Source organism: Dermacentor silvarum, chromosome 1, assembly GCF_013339745.2.
Source record: "Dermacentor silvarum isolate Dsil-2018 chromosome 1, BIME_Dsil_1.4, whole genome shotgun sequence".
NCBI classification, from domain to species: Eukaryota; Metazoa; Arthropoda; class Arachnida; order Ixodida; family Ixodidae; genus Dermacentor; species Dermacentor silvarum.
In genome coordinates, this window is record NC_051154.1 from 211119798 (window position 1) to 211140782 (window position 20985).

At 44.4% G+C, this 20985-nt stretch overlaps 2 protein-coding genes across 2 annotated transcripts in view; one reads left to right on the forward strand and one right to left on the reverse strand.

The window, feature by feature from the left end:
- Positions 1-4942, forward strand: part of LOC119436732 (ras association domain-containing protein 4-like) — a 51584-nt gene extending 46642 nt beyond the window's left edge. The window contains 1 exon segment of the mRNA XM_037703712.2: positions 3243-4942. Coding sequence (XP_037559640.1) covers positions 3243-3318 — 76 coding nt within the window. The 3' untranslated portion in view covers positions 3319-4942.
- An 11373-nt stretch (positions 4943-16315) lies between these two features.
- The window catches only part of LOC119436731 (DNA N6-methyl adenine demethylase-like), a 124890-nt gene continuing 120220 nt past the window's right edge, over positions 16316-20985 (reverse strand). Inside the window, exon 14 of the mRNA XM_049659876.1 lies at positions 16316-18621. Within this exon, the coding sequence (XP_049515833.1) occupies positions 16450-18621 (2172 nt within the window). The 3' untranslated portion in view covers positions 16316-16449. The remainder of the gene's footprint in view (positions 18622-20985) is intronic.

Sequence of the window (20985 nt, forward strand, 5' to 3'; positions counted from 1 at the left end):
GGCCGGGCGCTGCAGGGGGACGGCGTGCAGCGGTCTCCGTGGCTGAATTGAGATGCGGCCAGTCACAAGCTCGTCAGCCGAAAGATAAAAACGCATCGGGGGAATAGCGCTTCTCCCCGAGCGACGGAGAGGGAGTCTCCCCGGTTCCAGGAAAGGGAAAAGGAGAGAATGGGGTGCCTCGGATGCGGTCTCGCGGTCACGCGGCCACGCGCGAAGAGCAGCGGGAGCGGCGAAACGTGCTCTCTCCCCGCTACCCTCCACAAGCGAGCACATGATCATCGCTGATAACCGCGCGGCTGCTCCGAAGATATCGAGATGCGCGTGTGATCCCACAACCACCACATTCAATACGTATATTGAATCTCGCGTTGTGTCCATGCAAGTGCACTTTGAAAGGGTGCACGCAATCACCTCTTGCGCTGTTGGAAATATTTAATGCTGATAAATTCGAAACAGAACTGTCCGGTGCCTCAAGAGCCCCACATTGGGCGCCAGATGTGGGGGCTCAAATGTGCTCTTGGGACAAAGGAATGACAACACAGTAGTTCAGACAATCACAAGGGCAATTATTGCGCCTTTTATACACCAGTCTAGCCAGCCGAATTATTGCCAATAGAACGTATGTCGATGGGCGCGCAACAAATCAAGGAGGTGCGGCTCACCACGACCGGATAGCAAGCGATCGCCCACATACTGGACACCAACGCCTAATCGTTCGCATGCGGTCACACGAACGGTGGTGTGTTCAAATGATCGTGTTCGTCCATTCCGATGCCCTGCTTCTAAGCCTTTCGCAGGACGGTCTCGCAGATGGCCGGCGAGTGTGCAAAGCATCCACGCAGCTAGCCGACCCCAAGCCAAAAAGAAACAGGCTACTCCTTTTTATGCCCGAGTAACCCTGCAGTTAGGTGGCATTAGCAGCGCAACACTCGCGCTATCTCTTGTACTAGTCCCCAACCACACCGACTGCAACCGGTGGAACACGGCGAAGCCGGATTACAAGAGACGCAGGCCATGCAGGGAAAACAATATCAGGATAGACCTGAAAGTCTAGCGTCCCCACAACGTCTCTTGTTTATTGTGGTCCCATGAGCCATCACCTCAACCAACAATACCCCCTTTCGACCCCAAAACGCAGTTGCCATGACTTTTGTAAGAGGTTGTGTTTGAATTTTCGCAGCTTGGGTGAAGAGGAATGCCACCACTCGTGTGATTGCTGTTTGGTCTCGGGTGTGAAGTGGAACACATAGGTTTCATCACCCATAACGTTGTCGCTTTTGTCTGCATAGCGCTGAAAAAGTTCGCACGCGGCAAGGGTCAACGCATTGCCATTGGTGGTCCGCTGTGAGCATTCGCGGGACCCATCTTGCGCACATCTTCCGATATTCCAACTTTTTAGTCAAAATCCCATGAATGGTGCTTCAAGAAACCTCGGGAACCAAATCTAGAGGTCATTGAAAGTGATCCTCCGATCTTGACGCATGCTTTGTTCAACCTTCGCAACTGTCTATCTTAAATTGATGGCCTCTCGCTTCTTTCTTCATTGTGAATTTCAGCACGGCCAGCTGTAAACACCCTACGCCACTTGCGGATGTTTTTGACATCCATGAACGACTTTCCATACACTACCGTCAATTGGTGATGGCTTTTGACAGGTTGAATGCCTTTTATGTTCAAAAACTGAATAACTGCATGCACTTCGCACCTGGTGGTAGCGACAAGCGGGAGCTCCATTACAAACGACTACCAAGCGAAGACTCGCGTCCCAGCAGGGTGAGCGATGGCTTGTTTGGGAGAGGGGGAAGCAACAAACACAGCAATCTGGCCAACAGCCACGCGAACAGCTTCCCTACGGCCTTAGCATTTTGAAGACCTTATTTTGGGATTTCCCTCATAAGCAATGATCTGCTGAAAACTGGATGGTTGCATCAGCACAAATCTCCATGTCAAAAATTGGAACAAAGTGAAGTGCGAGCGAGCATGACGCAACATCCTGTAGAGATCAATTTGGAGTATTGCATACCTTCGCACTGGTTGGCTACTAGCCATCTGGCTCTCATTTGTGTGTTGGGTGCAGGGTAGTCCTGTACTAAGGTACCATCATATTCAGCAGGCAGACTATATGTAAAGTCTGCCTAAAGGGGCAGCAATGTGGAGATTGTTCATGAACCTGTGTGAATGTTTACTACAGCAGATATGACATTGAGTGCTTTAAGCTTTCCTGCACCAGTTATCACTGTGATTGCTTTGAAATGTCAAGGAACATTCTTTTTTTCCCCTGCATTTAAGTCTACAACTGTTTCTGCACATGTGATGTATTAACCCTTTCAGGGTCAATACCGTACATGTACGGCCTCCGCGAACACCCTCAAAATGGTCAATGGCGTACATGTACGTTATCGCTTGTACGTTTAAAAAGCGCGCCTCTTGCGATCGTTTCTTACGCTTGGCATGTGGTGCCACTCGACGGGAACACGTGGAATGTTTTACTTGCGCCAATGCCTCTCCCTTTTTTTTTTTTTTTTTTTTTTAATGGCAACGGTGCGCTTGCGCATCCGGGCGCGCACGGCACTGGCGACAAGCTGGTTTGCTCCTGCGGCGGATCCCGCTTGTTGCACGCGCTAAACTAATGGCTATCTGGTTTCAAATCTCTCAAAAGGTGACCGCTTGTTACTCGATTTATCGCCCACCGCGCCGTGATTACACCTGTTCCCAGGCAGGCGCATATATACACAAACGATGCTGCCATTTTGCGTTTCCTTTTTTGGAGACCACAAAAGCTCAATCGCACCTTGTTGGCAATAAGACGAAGGCTTCTCACTTGTTTCATTTTCCGGACGTGCACACAACCGTTTTTCAGAGCGCTTATCTTCTTATTCATGAATAAACATTGTGTATTTTACAACACAAACAATTTTTTTCCTCACTTTACTGTCAATTTAAAAAAATTGGGAACTTCAGAGAAGCATCGCCACCCGTCTTTCATTATTGAGCTTTTTCTGGCTTACAAAGCATCTTATCGTGGTAAGAGTGTTGTTTTTGATATTGCAGAAGGGTAAGTTACTGATTCAGAAGAAATAATTTTTCTCTTTAGTGTCCCTTTAAGGTTACATGTTTTAGGTTTAAGGTCATACCTTCTTTGCCACATGCAGCTTGCAATGTGTGCATTTTGTTAATAATGGCTGTAAGCTTATTAGAGTTGGGAAATAATTTTAAAAGCCATTACTTATTGCAATTTACAGGTTTAAGACATTGCGACATCGAATTCAAACCAGAATGCAAGAACTGAAGTCAATACCAGTCAAGATCAACTCCTAAGGATTGCATATGTGTGTGATGTACCATCTAACGTTGCCTGTGGGCATTCATCATGCTAATTTTATTGTGCTGCAGGCGCCAGCAGAACTTCTAATGCAATTGTAATATGTTGTCTGTTCCTTCATTTTATCGCATATTGTCTCGATACAAAAACAAGGCTCAGGTCAGTGCACATTTTTGTTTTTGTTTGGCTGCTGATAATGACAATGGCTATGTGCATTATTTGAAGTTGACATAATGGCTCATGGTGCACATTTAAAGGGCCCCTCACCAGGTTTGGGCATTGCAAACAGATAAGGGAGGTATGTAGACCACACACTGACGATCCTGTCCGTAAAGTATCAAAGCAATGCACGGCACAAAAACAGTCGAAATTTCAAACGAAAGCCAGTGCACCCTTCCTCTCGAGGGAGCCCCGCTTCCAGTCAGAGTCAAGCTCACACGCACAAATTCCTCTACGCAAGATGCACTGCCTACAATGTTGCCGACCAGGGCACATGACTTCAGTAAATCATTCAACGTGAAATGCACAATGGCGCCACTGGAAGTGTGCCGTGCAGCAAAAAAGGAAGAGAAGAAAAAAAAGGAGGCATAGCTTGTCACATGAACGTGATGCACTCGGAAGGCAGGGAAGGAAGGCTGCTTGCGGACGCTATTCGAGGCAAAGGAGGAGAGTGGCCTCTGTTGGCAGTGATGCTCACTGCCTGATGGCATGGCAACATGTTTCAATTCTTTCTATCTCCTTTAATAATGAACTAATTTGAAAAATTATTTCGGGACAACGCTCCCTAGACAGCATCTCACAAATTTCAGCGTATAACCAAAATTTGCAATAGGGCCTGTTGAGGGGCTCTTTAGTGACCCTAGTCGAGCAACATGGCTAGTATACTTTGGATTTTTTTCATAGACTTCTACTTTAAGCCAAAGATTAGGCGTGATTGCTTCTGGTGCTAAGGAACTGTTTTTACATTTTTTTGTAACCATTATTCAGTATAATCCAAAGATGGGCATTATTGTCGCTTGTGCTAAGCAATCGTTTTTACAGCTAGTGCAATTGTCATTTGGCATTACAACTTGTACACTTTGTCTTTTTGTTGACGAGCATGAACAAAACCTCAGCGGTAATAATCATTTGTTATGCTGTTTAATATATCTGCAATTCATTTTAACATGAGAGGCAAATATGTAATGCCACAGGTATTGGGCACATTGCACAGACACAAAGCAGAGGTCTCGTTTTATGCACAGTGGTGCTAATTTCAGCATGCATCTTGGCCATCTCCAACACATCAAAACTGTAAGTGTCATATCACAGGACCATCTCATTAACCATTGTTATTTAAAATCTTCAGTTTCTCATTGACGTTGTACAGCCATTCTGAATACTCACAATTTAGTGCCAAACTGGTTGCTATTGTGACCACAGCAGTGTATGTTTAGTTTGACAATTAGGCTTCATTTGGCAACTTGGAATGCTTGAGTGTCATTGCATAAGCCTAGGTTTAAAAATTGTGCAGCTGTTCATTTCACCTGTGGCAACTACATATTACCCTGCAAGACAGCTAATAGTGCTTATGGATCTGTGCTTGTATATTTTTGTGAATAAAAACAGTTTTTGAATGAATGTCCATGTACTTTACTATGTTGTTTTTAAAGACAAGGTCTTCTCAGCTGACTTCACAAGGATTTGGTGCATCTGGGTATCTTGCAAGCCCTCCCAGAAGGGGGAGAGGCTTCTTTTGCTCCAGAGCATTGTAGGGGAGTTACAAAAGGTATCAAAACGCAAGTCTCAACGATACAAGAAGCGAGAATTAGTCGCAGAGTAAGTAAAACTAACAGTACAGGTGTAATTAGCGGCAGTATAGTAAAAAAATTAGCCACATTGCACCATAGACTTTACTATCTCTGGGATTCGCCCACCTGGCCTCTTGGCATAAGGGTCAACCAACTGTCGACACTAACGAAGACAAGGTCGACATAATTGCGCGTGAAATACGATACGAGTAAGATGCGAAATGAGTGAGTAATGAATCTGAAAATGAGACAGAATAGAGATGCAATCAATATTTAATCATCGAATCATTTTAACCATCATGTACGTTGACCTTGTCTTTATCATCAACACTTTGGTTGACCCTTTCTTTTTTATATATCTTGTGTTCACAGCATGGCTTGTATTCTTGTGTTTACAGTATATAGTGAAGAACTCTGGCAGGAGCCACTTTTAGCATGTACGTAATTGCTATGTAGTTTCTCGTAACTGTAGTTTTGCCTGTTCATTCATTTGCCAAGCATTTTGCCATCAGCATTACCATATTTGCATGAATATAACGTGGGGGGGGGGGGGGGGCACTTCTGAGAACTCTGAAAATAAAAATGCTATGAGTATCATACCTGCCAACTTTTACGGCTTTATTGTGAAATGCTTAATTTCTAGACCTGTTTTACAAGTGTTGTATTTGTACCGATAAATTTACAATTTATCATTTGCATCTATTCTAGGGCAAAAAGCTTATTCCAAAAATTCAAATACAGTTGCTGACCGATTCTTCATAACCAGATTGCCTGTGCATGAGTGTCGCCAACTTATAAAACCAATTTATAATGGCAGCCAAATTTGTACCGATAAATTTACAATTTATCATTTGCATCTATTCTAGGGCAAAAAGCTTATTCCAAAAATTCAAATACAGTTGCTGACCGATTCTTCATAACCAGATTGCCTGTGCATGAGTGTCGCCAACTTATAAAACCAATTTATAATGGCAGCCAAAGTTTAAGTTGCCACTATTTGAATATTTCATGACTAAACTTCAGAAACATTTGTTTGTCTGTGGTGCAGATCTTTGCTATGGCTATAGATCATAGTGCCTGTTCACAGCGTCCTTACAGAGCACTCTCTGAATCTTTCAATAAATAGTCAGCATCTTCAGTTCTGAAACATTTTCTGGCTTTATCTGCAATATTTTTTTAGTTCTAAGATTGGCAAGCCTGGATTATTATGCATACCAAAGATATGTGATCTAACTGTAGTGGGGAAAATAGAGAAGTTTTGCATATTGCGAGATGGCTTGCATATGACATCACAGGCGCCATATTGGTAAAACATTCACAATCTTCATTATGCCGCTGGAGGTTACCAAAAAATAAGCTCATCGGACGAGTGCACAGCCTTTTGCTAGACGGTGGTTCGACGGCCTGGTTGTCGGGATGTTTATGCGAGCTATAAACACTAGATCATCTGCACATGCATTGGGGACTTTGCAGGCACGCATCGCCCATGTGTTAAAGGAATAATGGAATGACATTTTCAACTCTTTATTTTTTTTTCAACCTTTTATTATTATTGTTTTTGCTTTAAATGAAAGTCCTCGAAACTGTAGAATAAATATTGGCAAGCTTTAGAGCACCCTGAGTCATTTATTATAATCACTTTTCTACAACCAGTTTCGGCTTCGTTTGCCAGGAGATGCATCTGTTGCGATGTCATGACTCGGAACATGGTCACATGGGAGCAGAACATTGCGACATTTTGGCACTCGCTCTGTCAACCAGTATGCTTCTACTCGTTATGCTGTCTAATGTATCAGCATACCAGATAACCAAGTGAGCGAGTGCCAAAATGTTGCTATGTTCTGCTTCCACGTGACCACATTCCGAATCATGATGTCGCAATAGGTACACCTCCTGGGAAACTAAAGAGAAACTGGTTGTAGCAAAGCTAGTATACCTAGATCACTTCAGCACGCTCTGAAGCTTGCCAGTATTTCTATGGTTTCAAGCTTGAGGACTTTTATTTAAAGGAAAAAAATAAGTCAGAAATGTCGTGTCATTACTACTTCAAGTGGAAACATTTCAACAACACCACGATTTGCACCCTGGAGGTTGAGATGCCCTGGGACAGCTGCGTTTGAACAGGTGATGGCGTGCCGACACACATTGGCAGGTTGGGCGATTGGACCTGAAGTCCGCAACAGAGCCTTCTTAGAAGGAAAAGCTTTTGTACTGCTTGGCATAGTTGCCCCTTTCCCCGCAGACCTGTGCCCAATCTCTTGCATCTGTCTCTTCCAGTGAGTGGTTGGCTTTCTTATTGTGCTCAATTGCCTGGTGGTTGAGCTTGCTACTTAATGAAGTGTGAAATTGAAGGAAAATATATGTTATAGATGGAGATTCGGGCTATCTGAATCAACATATCTACGTTCAGAGCACAGTTTTTCTCAGGCTGGCTATTACAAAAATTATATATTTGTGCAAATAAGGTCTGAGAATGGGCAGTCAGTGTCCATTGTTGGAGACCAGATGGTAGAGACTTCCTCACCAGGTTTAGAAATTCAGTTCCAAACAATTAAGTTCGATGCATAGTCCATGCAGTCGCAACCATCTGTGTAAATTATTACACTGCTGATTTCTGCAAAAACAGCATAAATTCAAATATATACCCTTGTGCGCTTTGTAGTGCTGTAAATTTAATCACCACCTGTACCTTTAAAGGATGGCATCACAGATGTACCCACAGATGTAAGGTTTGAGACCAGAGGGCAACCACGTTTGTTGATGGACCCTTCACAATAGTTCCAACCCAATTTTTCTGCAGTATAAAAATTCGTTCCTGAGGCAACTGAAGGAAAGGTGGCATTCTACCTTTGCCTTCTCTCTCTCAGCTGAAACTGAAAGAACACTCATGAGACGGCACACTCTTGGGTTGAGCTCCCTGCATGCAGTGCATCACAAGAAACCATGATGCAAGTCATTTCTACCTTGATGGATTGTACCACCACAGTGAAATTTCACGCTTTTGTTTTGGAGGGAGCACTTGTGAACACTGCATTAGTTGATGCTAGAGAAACCCTATCACCAGGAGGAATGGCTTGCCTTGTCGCAACACTGCCTTTTACTTGCTCATCTTTGCTATTACTCAACCTTTCAAAAAAATTCTTGTGAGAGATGCTGTCTGGACTGCTGCACCTTACAACTGCCAGCATACAACAGTCGATTCCACTAGGACAAATATGTAAATGAAAAAGTACAGTAATCCAAAGCTTCATCAAAGTGGGGCACCTATCTGATGGAATGGATTTCTTGACTCTTCAGCATTTACTTTTCCCATGATAGTCGGACTGCTGCAGTTTTACTTGCAGTGCAGCAGTCGGTGAGGGTGGTGGTATGTTTGCTGCCAGTTCCGTCTGAGCTAAGTTAGCTTAACTCTTGGCACATCTCTGCCTTCCTTCAAATATTCACCCTCTCTCTGATTTACACCATCATACCCGACAGAATCGGGTGTGCCTGATGCTGTTTCATACTGCATTGCTGGTAACTCCATTGTCATCAGGTTGTCATGCGTTGCCATGCGTTTCCTTCAGGAGCCCAAGAAGCTACCTGGAATTTGCAATTTGCAATTGGAACTAAGACCCCTTTACAGCATAGTAATGAAGCCAACTCTAGACTACTCTTGAGGTCTAACCCCACCCGCACTCCATTTATAGACTTTGCTTTAGCTGCGTCTAAGTACCATCAATGAATTCCCCCCGTCTCCATTTATAACATCTACAGTTTCCAAATGGTTTTATGCCTTGCATGTTGGACCTCATTGTGACTTTTATTGTCATGCCAGTTACTATACCAACACCCTTCTCAGATCGATAATCAAAGGACTGATGCCCAACTGATAACACATATTTCTTGCTTTTTCTCTTTACAAATTTTGAGTTGCAGCAAAAGCTACATAGTGAAAGTCAGTTTGGTTAACACGGGTGAAATGTTGAGCTTCTTAGCAGCAACAACGTGGATGCTTCCTTCTTCAGTAAGCTACATAGAGCTACTAACGTGACTTCACCACACCAAATTGATGTGTAAAAGCACCCTCAGACATTACTTTCTCAAATAAATTCAGAGTGGAAGCAAGAACATTGGAAAGCGAAGGTCGAAAGTATAAACAATAACATGCCAAAAAATGTGCTTCCTGGGCAGGTGCCATTATTTCGTTCCCACAACCGACGTGCATTCTGTATGTGCAGGCTAGGCTTTTGAACATTTATCAAATGGCACATTAGTTGCCATTGAGACTGCAGAATTTTGACTTCTATATAGGAGATGTAGCATGGCACTTAATTATGGAAACATACGTTGCCACTGGGTTACAAAAGGTTAAGGATAAACAGCGCAAGTTGCACTTGTTGGTTTCATCACAGTAGTGTTCACCATCATGTTAATAAATGCATAACTACCAATAATCATGGAGCAGATCATCACATTGTCATCGCCTAGCGACTGTGAGCAAAAAAGCTGTCATGTTCGCTCACAAGTACTTGCATGGTTGAACATTCAAACTCGAGAGCAGTGAGGACTTGATTGTTTGCTCCAATTACCATGCATTCCTGACTGTAGTGTCAGCCACTATTGGGACAACACAGCTAAGTGCAACCTGCGCATCATGCCATTAACAAGACGCAAGTATGCAGGATCCCATTAACATGGACCCATTAACATTAATATGGACAGGTCCAGCAAGAGACTGCTACACGCATTCTTCATAAGCACTTAGGTCCATAAAATTAGCACAGGAATACCCAAAAAAGGTTCAGAGCACTTCCCCTGTCGAGGAAATGGGAGTAAGCGAAGCTTGTGGCAGAGAGAGAGATTGTGGTTGTGGAGAGGAAGAGGCGCTATTTTCTGCAGCCAAGCTTGTGGCAAGGCAACGCTGTCGAGTTTAGGGCAAACAAAGCGAAGCGCCTGTGAAAGCTTGTGGAAAGGCAACGCTGTCGCAGCCTTTGTTTGCCCTAAACTCGGGGTAGGCGGCTCTTCGTTGACATTTGGCCTCAGCATTGCGCTCCCATAACTCGGGGCTTCGGAAGCCCTTTCCCGAGCGAGTTCGCGGTGCCGTTGCTCAAATGCAGCCCGCTTCTCGGTGGATGCACCACGTGCTGCTTTCCCATCCGGTCGCCGAAGCTGATCTGAGGCGAGGGAAGCCCGGCGGAGCGCACGCCAACCCCCTTTCCTTCCCTTTCCCTCCCTGCGACATACCAAACAACCCTGATTAGTCGCACGCGTCACGTGATCCAGCGCCGGGGCGCAGCTTTCCCCGCACATGCTCTTTCTTTCCTTCCTGTCCCTGGCTTATGCCCACATATCCCTGGCTCATACCCGCATATCCAATGCAGGTATGAGCCATAGTAGTTTTTAGCGTTACATCGTCGGCACAGGCTAGCGTATACAAGCTTCGCTTGAAAAAGATTGCAGGGGAAATGTCATTCCATTTTGGGATGTAGCTCAAAACTCGTCCAAGTCTATTGCAGCTAAACTAGGCAAATGGGAGTTGTCTTAACATGGAAAAAAACAAACGCATTTGTTTCAATGTTCGTTGCGTCCATGTTGCAACCGTTTATGACTGTGGCTGTCCAGACAATGTAGCTTAAGCATTTGGACAGCTTCAATAAAGCCATGTTTTGCTGGCATAATGGTGCAAGCCACTAGGCTGACACGGTGCTGAAGTGAAAAAACATCAACTCAGACAATAAAGTACCGTTTATTGGAAAACTTCATGTATAACGACCACACATGTATCTGCATGTCATGTAGTTCAATACTCTTAGTGAATATGTTATGCATTTGCATGATTCTAATCTGATAATGTGGTATACTTCCTATTTACAGCTCTGTACAAAAGAATGCACTTCATTCTGAACACTCACAACAACATAAAATCATGAGAGTGACATACAACATAAGACGAAAAAAAAAAAAAAGGGAAAAAAATGTCTAACAATGGTAAACTAAAATGGCAGTGGTGTACTCTGTGTAAAATTAAAACTTTGGCAATTTTGAATTTCGACACTTTGCTCTAAATACCCTTTGGCAATATACGTCGTTATGAAATGAAAACAATTTGGGTTCAAAAAAACAGGAACCACTTGTATATATAATTTAAAAATTCTTGTAGGTATATATAACAAATACTCGGGCCTTAAATAAAAAACAAAAATGGCTCATTTAATAACAAGAGATGAATTGACCAGGGAGCAACACTACTTCATGCTACAATGAAAACTAAACGACTGCATAGCATACCCACATGCTGCATTGCTCGCCCATTAGATTGGTTGCATCTGGCCAATGCAACACCCATTGCTGCACCCATTGCTGAAGTGACATAAACGAGCCTCACAATGCCATTCTCACTGCAATGGCAGCTCCTTAACCAAGATAACCAAGGCCACTGTCCCAGAGTGATGCTGGTATATCAACAACTTTTATAACTTACGTTGAAGATGTTCTCTGTACAAGATGAACAATGTTAAGGACTGTCGCTGTTTTACAGGAAAGATAAGGTTCATAAAACTTTTATTATGAAATAGGACAGCGCTATGCCAATATTTACACCTTGGAGGCATTGTAGTTCCTGGGAAGTCATCTAGCAAAAAGCAGCATAAACTTCTCTGTAAAGTGGCACAGCCAAGTTCCATTCGCTGAGCTAAGTTCCTTGGAAGAGCACATCAAGTCAAGTGCGGTTTTGCATTACTGCGTTTCAATGCTTGCAGAGTGAAATCTTGGAGGACTCTGAGACTGTACTTTGAATTACAGTTGTGTGGCTCGTGGGAACTGCAAATCTGCTCAGATGTGCCTGTGAAGTTGCATGCACTGATGAAGTTGTGTGACTTTTCATGCAACAAAACTTGCATTCTTCTGCCGTCATCACTTAATGTGCGTCATTAACATATTTGAGAGATCACCCTGCCTTGAATGCTTTTCATGACAAGTGCTTCGCAATTGTGCAATCTGGCAGATAAATGCATGCACACACACACACACACACACTAACACACTACTAGGCAAGACAACAGCTGCAACAATAGCACAAATAACAAAACTGAGCCACTGCAGTCACTTGTAAAGAGTCGCTTAAGAACTGAATACAACACCGATCTTCTCAGCAAGCCTCGTAAGGAAAACATGATGAACATAAAAAGATGCAAAGGTTAAGAATGCACTCTAAGTGCCAGCCTTTCTTTTGTGATTGGGATGGTGGCATGTCCACAAGAGAGCCAAACAATACATCAGCAACTTGCTGGTGAACTCTCAAGCAGCAAGTAATGCGACAAATGGTAACACCTGCAAATGCTATTTTAAAATGCATCCACAGAATTGCACCTGGCATTCATGCTTGGTAAACACTTGAGCTGTGAATATTATTTCAGCATGAACTTTTATAAATTATGGTAGTCTGATGCCCATATGTTGGATGTATCAAATGATGTCAAACTCTGTGCTTAACAAGCTTGAATGCCAAATTCCTACCAAGGAAACAGGTAGGCCGCCACTTGAATCCTTGCCCTTGACTTGCTAGCAAGACTGCTGCTTATGAAATCATGGGATGGTTAAATGAACAGGTAGATGGTGATAAGGATGAAAAAAAGGAAGCAGTGCCCTCATCCCTCTTAGCATCTGTGAGTCTAAGTGCCAGCACAGAATGCTCTAGAAGACTTCTTGTGTGCCAACCATGTGCCTTTAAACAGAGATAATCAAGACGGCCACAGTCGAACACCTTATATCACCTGTACACCTCATGTCACCACACACTTTGTCATGATGGCATAATGCTTGTACTTATGCAAAAGACAGTTATATACACGAACTCAATAAAATCAAATTGAATTACTGCTTTTAATATGTTTACTGCGTTCATATAGCATAAAGAATGATGCCAACCACTTAGTGGATTATGTTTGACAGAGCACGACTGCACAACAAACACGTTGTGCAGTACTACACAGATTAAACATTCTTCCTTTGTTTGGTGCTTCATATGGTGAAACAAAGTGACTTTGATCACTCTGGATTGCTATATTTGCAGTAACATTGCGCAGCATGAGAATGCTTGCTCCGAGAGTTGCCTGTGAAAGGAAGAATTCTCTTCTGCCTGACTGCAGCAGAATGCTACAATGGGAAGCAACTTGATTCTTTGAAGAGCAAAATTTGTTGATAAAGAAAAACTTGTTCTGGTCCAGAAACCAAACTCGGGAACACCATCACACCCAGGTAGTCAGCCAAGTTATCAGTAGAGCTAACCAAGAGGCTAGTAAATAGTAATGCAACACTCAATTAAATTAAACCAACAACTTGAACTGCTGGACACTTTAAACGAATAATTAAACAAATCGAGATTTTTGATTAACAGAATAGCCTGCTAAGTCTTACACAATAGCAAACCTGCAGGTGATTCTTAAGCTGCACTTCACTCCTTGTGATTTTTTTTTTTTTTTGTGTGTGTGTGTGTGCTTCAGCTCATTAGATGCACATCATAAAATGATATGCAGCAGAAAGCACTGGCATGAACACCAGGAAAGAAGACGCACAACACACTGTTGGACTATAAACTGAACATTAAATAATCACTTTGACACATAATACATCAGAAGAAATAGTAGAAAAGAGGCAGTGTTCATTCCGTTTGTCGTGCCACTGATCTGTTTCTGAACTTCATGGATTAGCCTTGTGCAGGTAGCCTTTCTCTTTATATTAGTAGAACTGATGGTGTACTGATGCATGATTGTTAACTATAATTTATGGCCAAGGTTCCTAAGATTTTGTTCCCCTATCATCATCTTTTTACTTTTTCTTAAAACTTTGATGTCATGAAATTGATTAAGAAACATTATCAGTGTGACAAAAAGGATTAACAGTGCCTCTTTAGAACTGTTTGTTCTGCTATATTATGTGCCAAAGCGAATATTAAACATTCAATTGCTAATCCAGTGGCATGTTGTGCAATCTTTCCTGATGTACATGTCAGAGGTTCCTGTTGGAAATCCTTTTGCAAAATTTCTTGGCATTTTTTTTCTGTAACATAGTTATTGTTTCTGTAAAATGGTCTTCAACTTAAAAGTTTAATTGATGGTATTTAATGTCCCAAAGCAACACAGGGGTTATGAGAAACGCCAAAGTGGGTGGCCTGGGAATAATTTTAATCACCCGGTGTTACTTATTGTGCACCTGAAGTCAGTACACGATTGTTTTTCTTCAGCCTAAAATAACCTTCAAATTTATGCAAAGTGGCTTATTCCAGTAAAAATAGGTTTTTACCCAAAGCTAGATGTTCACATGAAGTGTTTCTATGATTATATTTTACAAACTAGTGGTAAAGCATTTACATCCTTTTGTTTTTAACAAGACCCCACATTGTGAAGTGCACAAGATGGCTTGATTCCACAGTTTCCTATGCTTGGATAGCTCAACACATGCTTTATGGCATCATTCACAGTGTGCTGGCTTTAGCTGCATCAAGTTACTATTACAGAATAGCCTGATCTCAAGACTTCGAAGGATGTTAAGGAGATGGTAATTATAGCTACTTTGTTAAGAGCACAACCTTGTCATATCAGCCAGCAAATATGTTGGGACTGTTTTCCTGTGCTTGCCTTATGGCTGTCACCCTGCTTGTCACCAGCTATTGCTTCGTCGCCCACTACACACTAGGTGGACCACACAAAAGTTGAATTAGGTTAACTTTTATGCAAGCCAACTTATCCCTGTCTACCTTCTGTGCATTAGGCATGGCGGCGGCATTTGGAGCTGGCTGCACGGTGACGAAAACACAGAGAAATGGCCTCTGAAAATCTGCCAATAATAAAGAAAAAGGATCAGGCTTGTATCTCCCACTCAAAAGCATTGTATAGTGCAGCAGGAGGACCTCAAAATGTTCCGTTTTAGAACCTTCTCCACAAGGCATGAAAGCAAATGTTATGTGTACTAGCCACTGGATGACAACGTTAGGACCGCAAATATGATTGGCAATTATCTTCCTGTAGAGGTCAGCAGAGGAAGTGAAATTGTGGGTCTTCAATGAGGATAAAGAGTATGGTAATTCCAAAAGCAAGCACACTTCTGTTTATTATAAGCCATTTACTCCTTCTGTCTGTATTCCTTACATTAAAATGAGGACTGTGGAAACATTTAAAATTCTGAGTACTAATTCAACGCTTGTTGTTGTCCCATGCATATTCAAACATCTGACATTAAATATTTCTGAATATTTATTCATTATCAATTATGTTGGATTCCTGTGTTTATTTTAGCCCATATGTGGATAGACTTGTGCATGTGTTGGCTGTCCACCGGCTGTTTCATATGCCCACTGTTGCATTAACTAATCCAGAAACACTGAGCTATTATTCCTTAGTTTTGCTGCACCTGTTGCATATTTACAAGTGGCCTACTTGAGCAGGCTTTCACTCATAGACAGCACTAAGTTTACTGAGGGATAATACGAAGTATTAGCCTGTTAATATACATATCACCATTTACAAAATACTGAAATACCAAAAATGAAGACATGAGCAGCAGCACTGATGCCGCCATCTGACAATGAGTTCAATTAGTGTGTGCAGAACTATTATCGCAATAATGGGCAATGTGCTCCTTTGCTGCTGGCATAAAGACGTCGGTAGCAATGTAATCATGGATACATATTGTTTAGTTTTTTTCTTCCTTCTGAGATGAGTTTTAGCACAATAATGTTTCTAATGTGTTGTGGTTAGCGCCATGAGATACCACTAGTGCTGCCAAATCCCACGTCTCTGGTGTTCTGCTATTTCGTAAACAGCAATACGTATAACATAGATAGGCTAAAACTTTCTAATCTTTGTTTACCTTTCTGCTCTCATTGTCTTTCTTCCTCTACACTTTAGTAATAGACATTAATCAGTGTTCAAGTTGATATTCAAAGACAGTTTTTCCATTTCTTGTATTTGATATGATCTAAAAAATTTTGCATTAGAACACTCCAAAATAAAATTAATCCTGCAGTAAAACATAAAGGCTAAGAGACTGAGATACCTGCGTGCAGCACCTGCATTTCATCAATCTTAGACAAGCAGACAAAGAACCTGCAAGCATGTTCTGGGGAGCTGGCCTCATCACTCGGTAGCAGGAAGAACAAGCACCTTATATAAGTGTAAAAGCAAGCTTCAAAGGTGAATGCACTGTGCTGTCCAAGAACGCTGAGAAACTGCACAGCAGTAGCCCCTCACATCATGTACACATTTCTGTGATTGAATGCACATTTGTTTGAGACTTATGTTGCATGAATTTCTGGCTGGCACACTAGAAGCTTCCCAGTGCACTCCTGTCTGGGCCAAGCTAGAAACACTTCTGGTATGGGTTGATGGCAAAGAATGAGGGCAGGGGCACATGGGGTCCCTCCCACGACTGTGCCTGGTCAGCTGGCCGCAGCGCCGACGTAGGGAACCCATCCTCATCCAACCTTTCCGAGGAGAGTTTGGCTTTTTTCTTAGACGGCCGTTCTCCATTAGCTTTCTCCAGCTTGCGAACCTCCATCTTTTTCTCCCACTCTTCCTCGCCATGGCTCCTGAAGTTAAGGTTCTTGTGCTGATAAAAGACAAGGCTGATGCGGGTGGGGTTCTTGCGGTCGGGCCGTCGAAGCGCAGTGGTAGCATGGAGCTCGTGCTTGGCACACTCAAATAATACCGATCCATGCGTTAGGGCAATGGCCACACCACCAACTTCTGGGTCCTGGAACACTGCTTCGTTGTCTGAGTCAACTTCATAGATGCCTTCTTCATCAGCCTTGGGTATCTCTACCCTAGGGAGGCCCTCATGACTAGCTGGCCGTGGCGCAAGCCGTGGAGGGCCAACTGGTTGGCTTCGCTGAGCATCCTCCATGACAGAACGAAATGTCTGCAAGTGCCGCTCAAAGCCATTTGGTGCAGTCTGCGCTGGCATGAAGGTGTTCTTGAAGGGGGGAAGCACACTGGCACGCTCCTGCATGCAACGGCCTTGTGGTGGTGGTGTTGCAAGACCAGCAGGCAGACGTGTTGGGCCTGCAACAGGAGGTGTCTGCATGCCATAGTCTTTTGGTGGTGTGACTGCTGCTGGGAAGCACTGGCCACGAGGTGCATAATAGGGGCCTTGGAAGCCTGCGCTGTAGTCACGGTCGGAGGCCCACGCTGCTGCCTCCACGTAGGGCGCTTGAGGGAAGGGGGCACCCTGACTGTGGCTCCTTGCGGCTCCGCAGGATGGGTCAACAGGCATGCCGAAGCTGCCAGCCATGTAGTATGGGGAACGCATGTGAAGTGGCGAGTCCATCCGCACAGGGTTCAGTTCAGTCAGCCTTGGTGTGCTTGGCGGCGTCATGGGAGTAACTGGAGGACTGGGGTGAGGTGGAAATGTTTCATGAGGTGAAGGTAGGAAGCTGCCATTTCTGGAAAAGCCAGGTGCACCGTAGCCAGCATTTCGAGTGATGTGTGGAGACACCGCCTGTGGGACGTATGATGGTGGAAGCATAACACCCTGGGACGGAGTCTGGGAGATGGGGCTGAATGTGGCGCTTAGAGACTGATGATGGTAAGGTGGCATGGAAGCACTTCTGTCCACAAATGGCGAGTAGACAGTGTGGCCTCCACTGGGACGGCCTAATTCGAGGTTCTGCAGGTGGTGGTTGGAAACTGAAGCCAAGTTCTGCAAATGGTCGATGCTGTGGCCTTCCACAGGGGGGCCATCCTGCCCACTGTGTGGCAAGTAGCTTGGATAGTGGTACCTGTCGACCATCCTGTACTTATAATAGTTCATAGCCAAATGATGATCCTCAGGAGGAGTGTCCGGAATGGTAGTCATCATGGGGCTCTGAGGGATGGTACAAAGACTTGCCATCTTTTGTGTTCCTTGCTGTGTGTAATTTCCCGCGAAGTAAGGGTTCCCATAGGCAAGATCTTGTTGAGGCTGAAGATATGGCTGATTAAATGGACTGGAATCCTTTGTATGATGTATTCGTTCTGAAGTATGAGGTGACAAGATTTGAGGCATACCTGAGGTTTTGTTTAATACTTGGCCTCCTTTGTCCAGGGTACTCTGAATGCAGGCTTCACTGGAATTCTCCTTTTTGACCACCACTTTCATGTCATCTTTACCTAGACAAGGAACATGAGATTCAGCACAAGGAGAATTTGGTTTCTGCAAAGAGAAACTGCCTTCTGACGCTGATGTATCATACTGGCAAGACATGTGTGGCAAAAATTCATTTTTCACTTTGTATCCTGGCACACATGTACCATAGGACTTGGCTGTTGGAGGCTCTATAGTAGTAGGATGAAAACTAGACTGCTGCTGAGATCGAAAGGGGCCCACGGGAATCTCAAACCTGGGATTCCCAAGTTCTGATTCATGCTTCACTTGAGGCATGCCTGATTTGTACTTCTCTTCGAAAGGAGATCTGTGGTAGGATGGTGCTTCAAAATTGGGACTGAAGACTGGTGATGGCATTGTTTGTGATGCATACCCTTCATCTGTCTGTGCCTGAAAAAAATATGCCATAGAACACAAACACTGAATAAAATGCAACATACATTATTGGCATAGTGTACTTGCAAAGGAAAAAAAATAATAAAAAGGCACGCACACGAGACTACACTTGGATGCCTATTCCTGCATAGGGCTTCTTTGAACAACCTGCTAAATATGGCCTGTATTTCTTTTCCATTTAACAAGGCAGAAAAGATTGTAGACCAATGTATATACAATTAAACCTGGATATAACGAAATTGACAAATTCCCGAAAAGCTTCGTTATAAAGAGGATTTCGTTATATGCAGGTTCGGCACGAAAATTCAAAAAAGAAATGCCTACCGTATTTACTCGATTCTAACGCGCCCTCAATTGTAACGCGCACCCGTTTTCCGTTTTCGTCGAAGCACTCATCCTTGGAATGTCACACCAGGTACTGGATGCGTGGGCGCGTGTCGTTTCGCACAAGCGCGAGGCATCGGAAACCAAGAGCGAGCGTCACGATGGCATCGTAGCGTCGTATAGTGTTACAGTAGAACCCCGCTGTTACGTTCCCGGGTGCTGCGTTGTCCCAGCTGTTACGTCGTTTTCGGCCGGTCCCGGCACAGCTCCCATAGAACCCAATGCATTGGTAACCCCACTGTTGCGTCGCAACTGTGGGACCGTTCCCGCATCGTACGTTGCGAACTGCCACCCCGCGCCGGCCCGAGCGGCCATTTTGACTTTTCATGTTTGGTGGCTTGACGATGGCATTGGCCGCCCAAAGTGCCTGGGGCGACAACTATGACGTATTTTCGGTTTCCGCCAGCAAAAGTATGGCCCTTGTAATCCGTATTTGCTATCTAAGGATGGTGTCTATGACGCGTTGTGGCCCTAAAAATGGTTTGAGCTCATGGATGTTCCGTATAAAGTCCAAGGGCGATAACGCAGTCGCCGCGCGCCGTATGCTGTATGTGCGAGTGACGTGCGAGGGGAGCCGACGACCGCGTCTAAATCTCGCACGCACATGAAAGAAAAGCAGGGAGGAAGCGCGCCTTCTTCCGTTGCGCTCGAGGCACCGGCAAGGGGGGGGGGGGGGGGGGGTAGCGGGCGGCGTTGTACTGTCACGGCCGCTGGATCTTGAAAGCACGCACGCTGGCTGTATCTTGAAAGCGATCTGCGTTGGGGCAGAGTCTAGGCAGTGTAGGTGCGTCGGCGGCTTGTAGATTTAGTGTGTACTGTGTGTTCTCGGCGCTCTGTTTGCGTTGAAGCGATAGACAACAGCACGAAGGTCACTTTGCTCGCTTCTGCAGCGGCGCTTCCACACGCCGCCAGCGTTTGACAGCGCGTGTGCGCCCTCATCGAGTGTGATGTGTCACAGCGTCTGCCAGCACGTCGGCAACATCAACTGGAAAAGGAGAATACTGGCTTGGCAGGCTAGGCCAGCTGCAGCAAGCGGCAGGATCAGGTTTGACTGAAGGGAGAGGGAAAGGTCACGCCCGCGGCGGCAAGATCGCCGAGTCGAGGGATGCAGGCCCGCCTCGCACACGCTCGCACACACGCACGCACAGGTGCGCTCGCTTCGCATTCCGTCGCGGCAGAGAAGGTGCTTCCGGTTGCTGCTCGCGCAAAAATGACAAAATTTGGGGCGAAATCTCTAGGTTGTCGGCAGGGAAAATTCGTTATACCGAGGGGGTCTCCCGCTGCCACTTCGTTACGTAGAGGTCTCAAATACATGTGCTTCTATGGAGTAACAGCGGGGAATAGAAAAACTTCGTTATATGGAGGTTCGTTATAAGCATGTTTAACTGTACTATATATAACACTAAAGACTGAGCGTGCCTGAGGCACAGTAAAAAGGAAAGCCACCAAGTAAAGTAGAACCTCGTTGTTATGTTACTGTTTGCGACATTTTCCTGATTCTTGCACTCAGGAACACCAGTCCCATTTAGTTCCTATATGGTCATGTTTATTACCATCCCCATTTGTTACACTTCCTTTTCCAGTTGTTACATACAGAAACTGCGATGGAGCACAACCGACATGGCATCATCGATCAGCAGTGCCTACGTGAACCATTGCATGGCACTGCTGAAAACAATGACTACGCAGTACCTGCCATGCATTGCAGTAGGATCACCATTGCCATGTTGAGATTGTTGCCAGTCACTGATCACAACATGGCTGCTCACAACGTGTAAAGTAAAGATAAAGCGGTCGAAGGCATATGCTGTCATCTCACACTCACAATGGCGGACACTGTCATGGCTTTCGATTTACCTTGCATGATTATTTTGGTATACATAGACGCACGGAATCTAAAAAACGGCTGCAAGAGCTCAAAAAGAGGCTGTTATCAACTAAGGTTCGACCCAAGAGCCAGATAGAAATCACAAG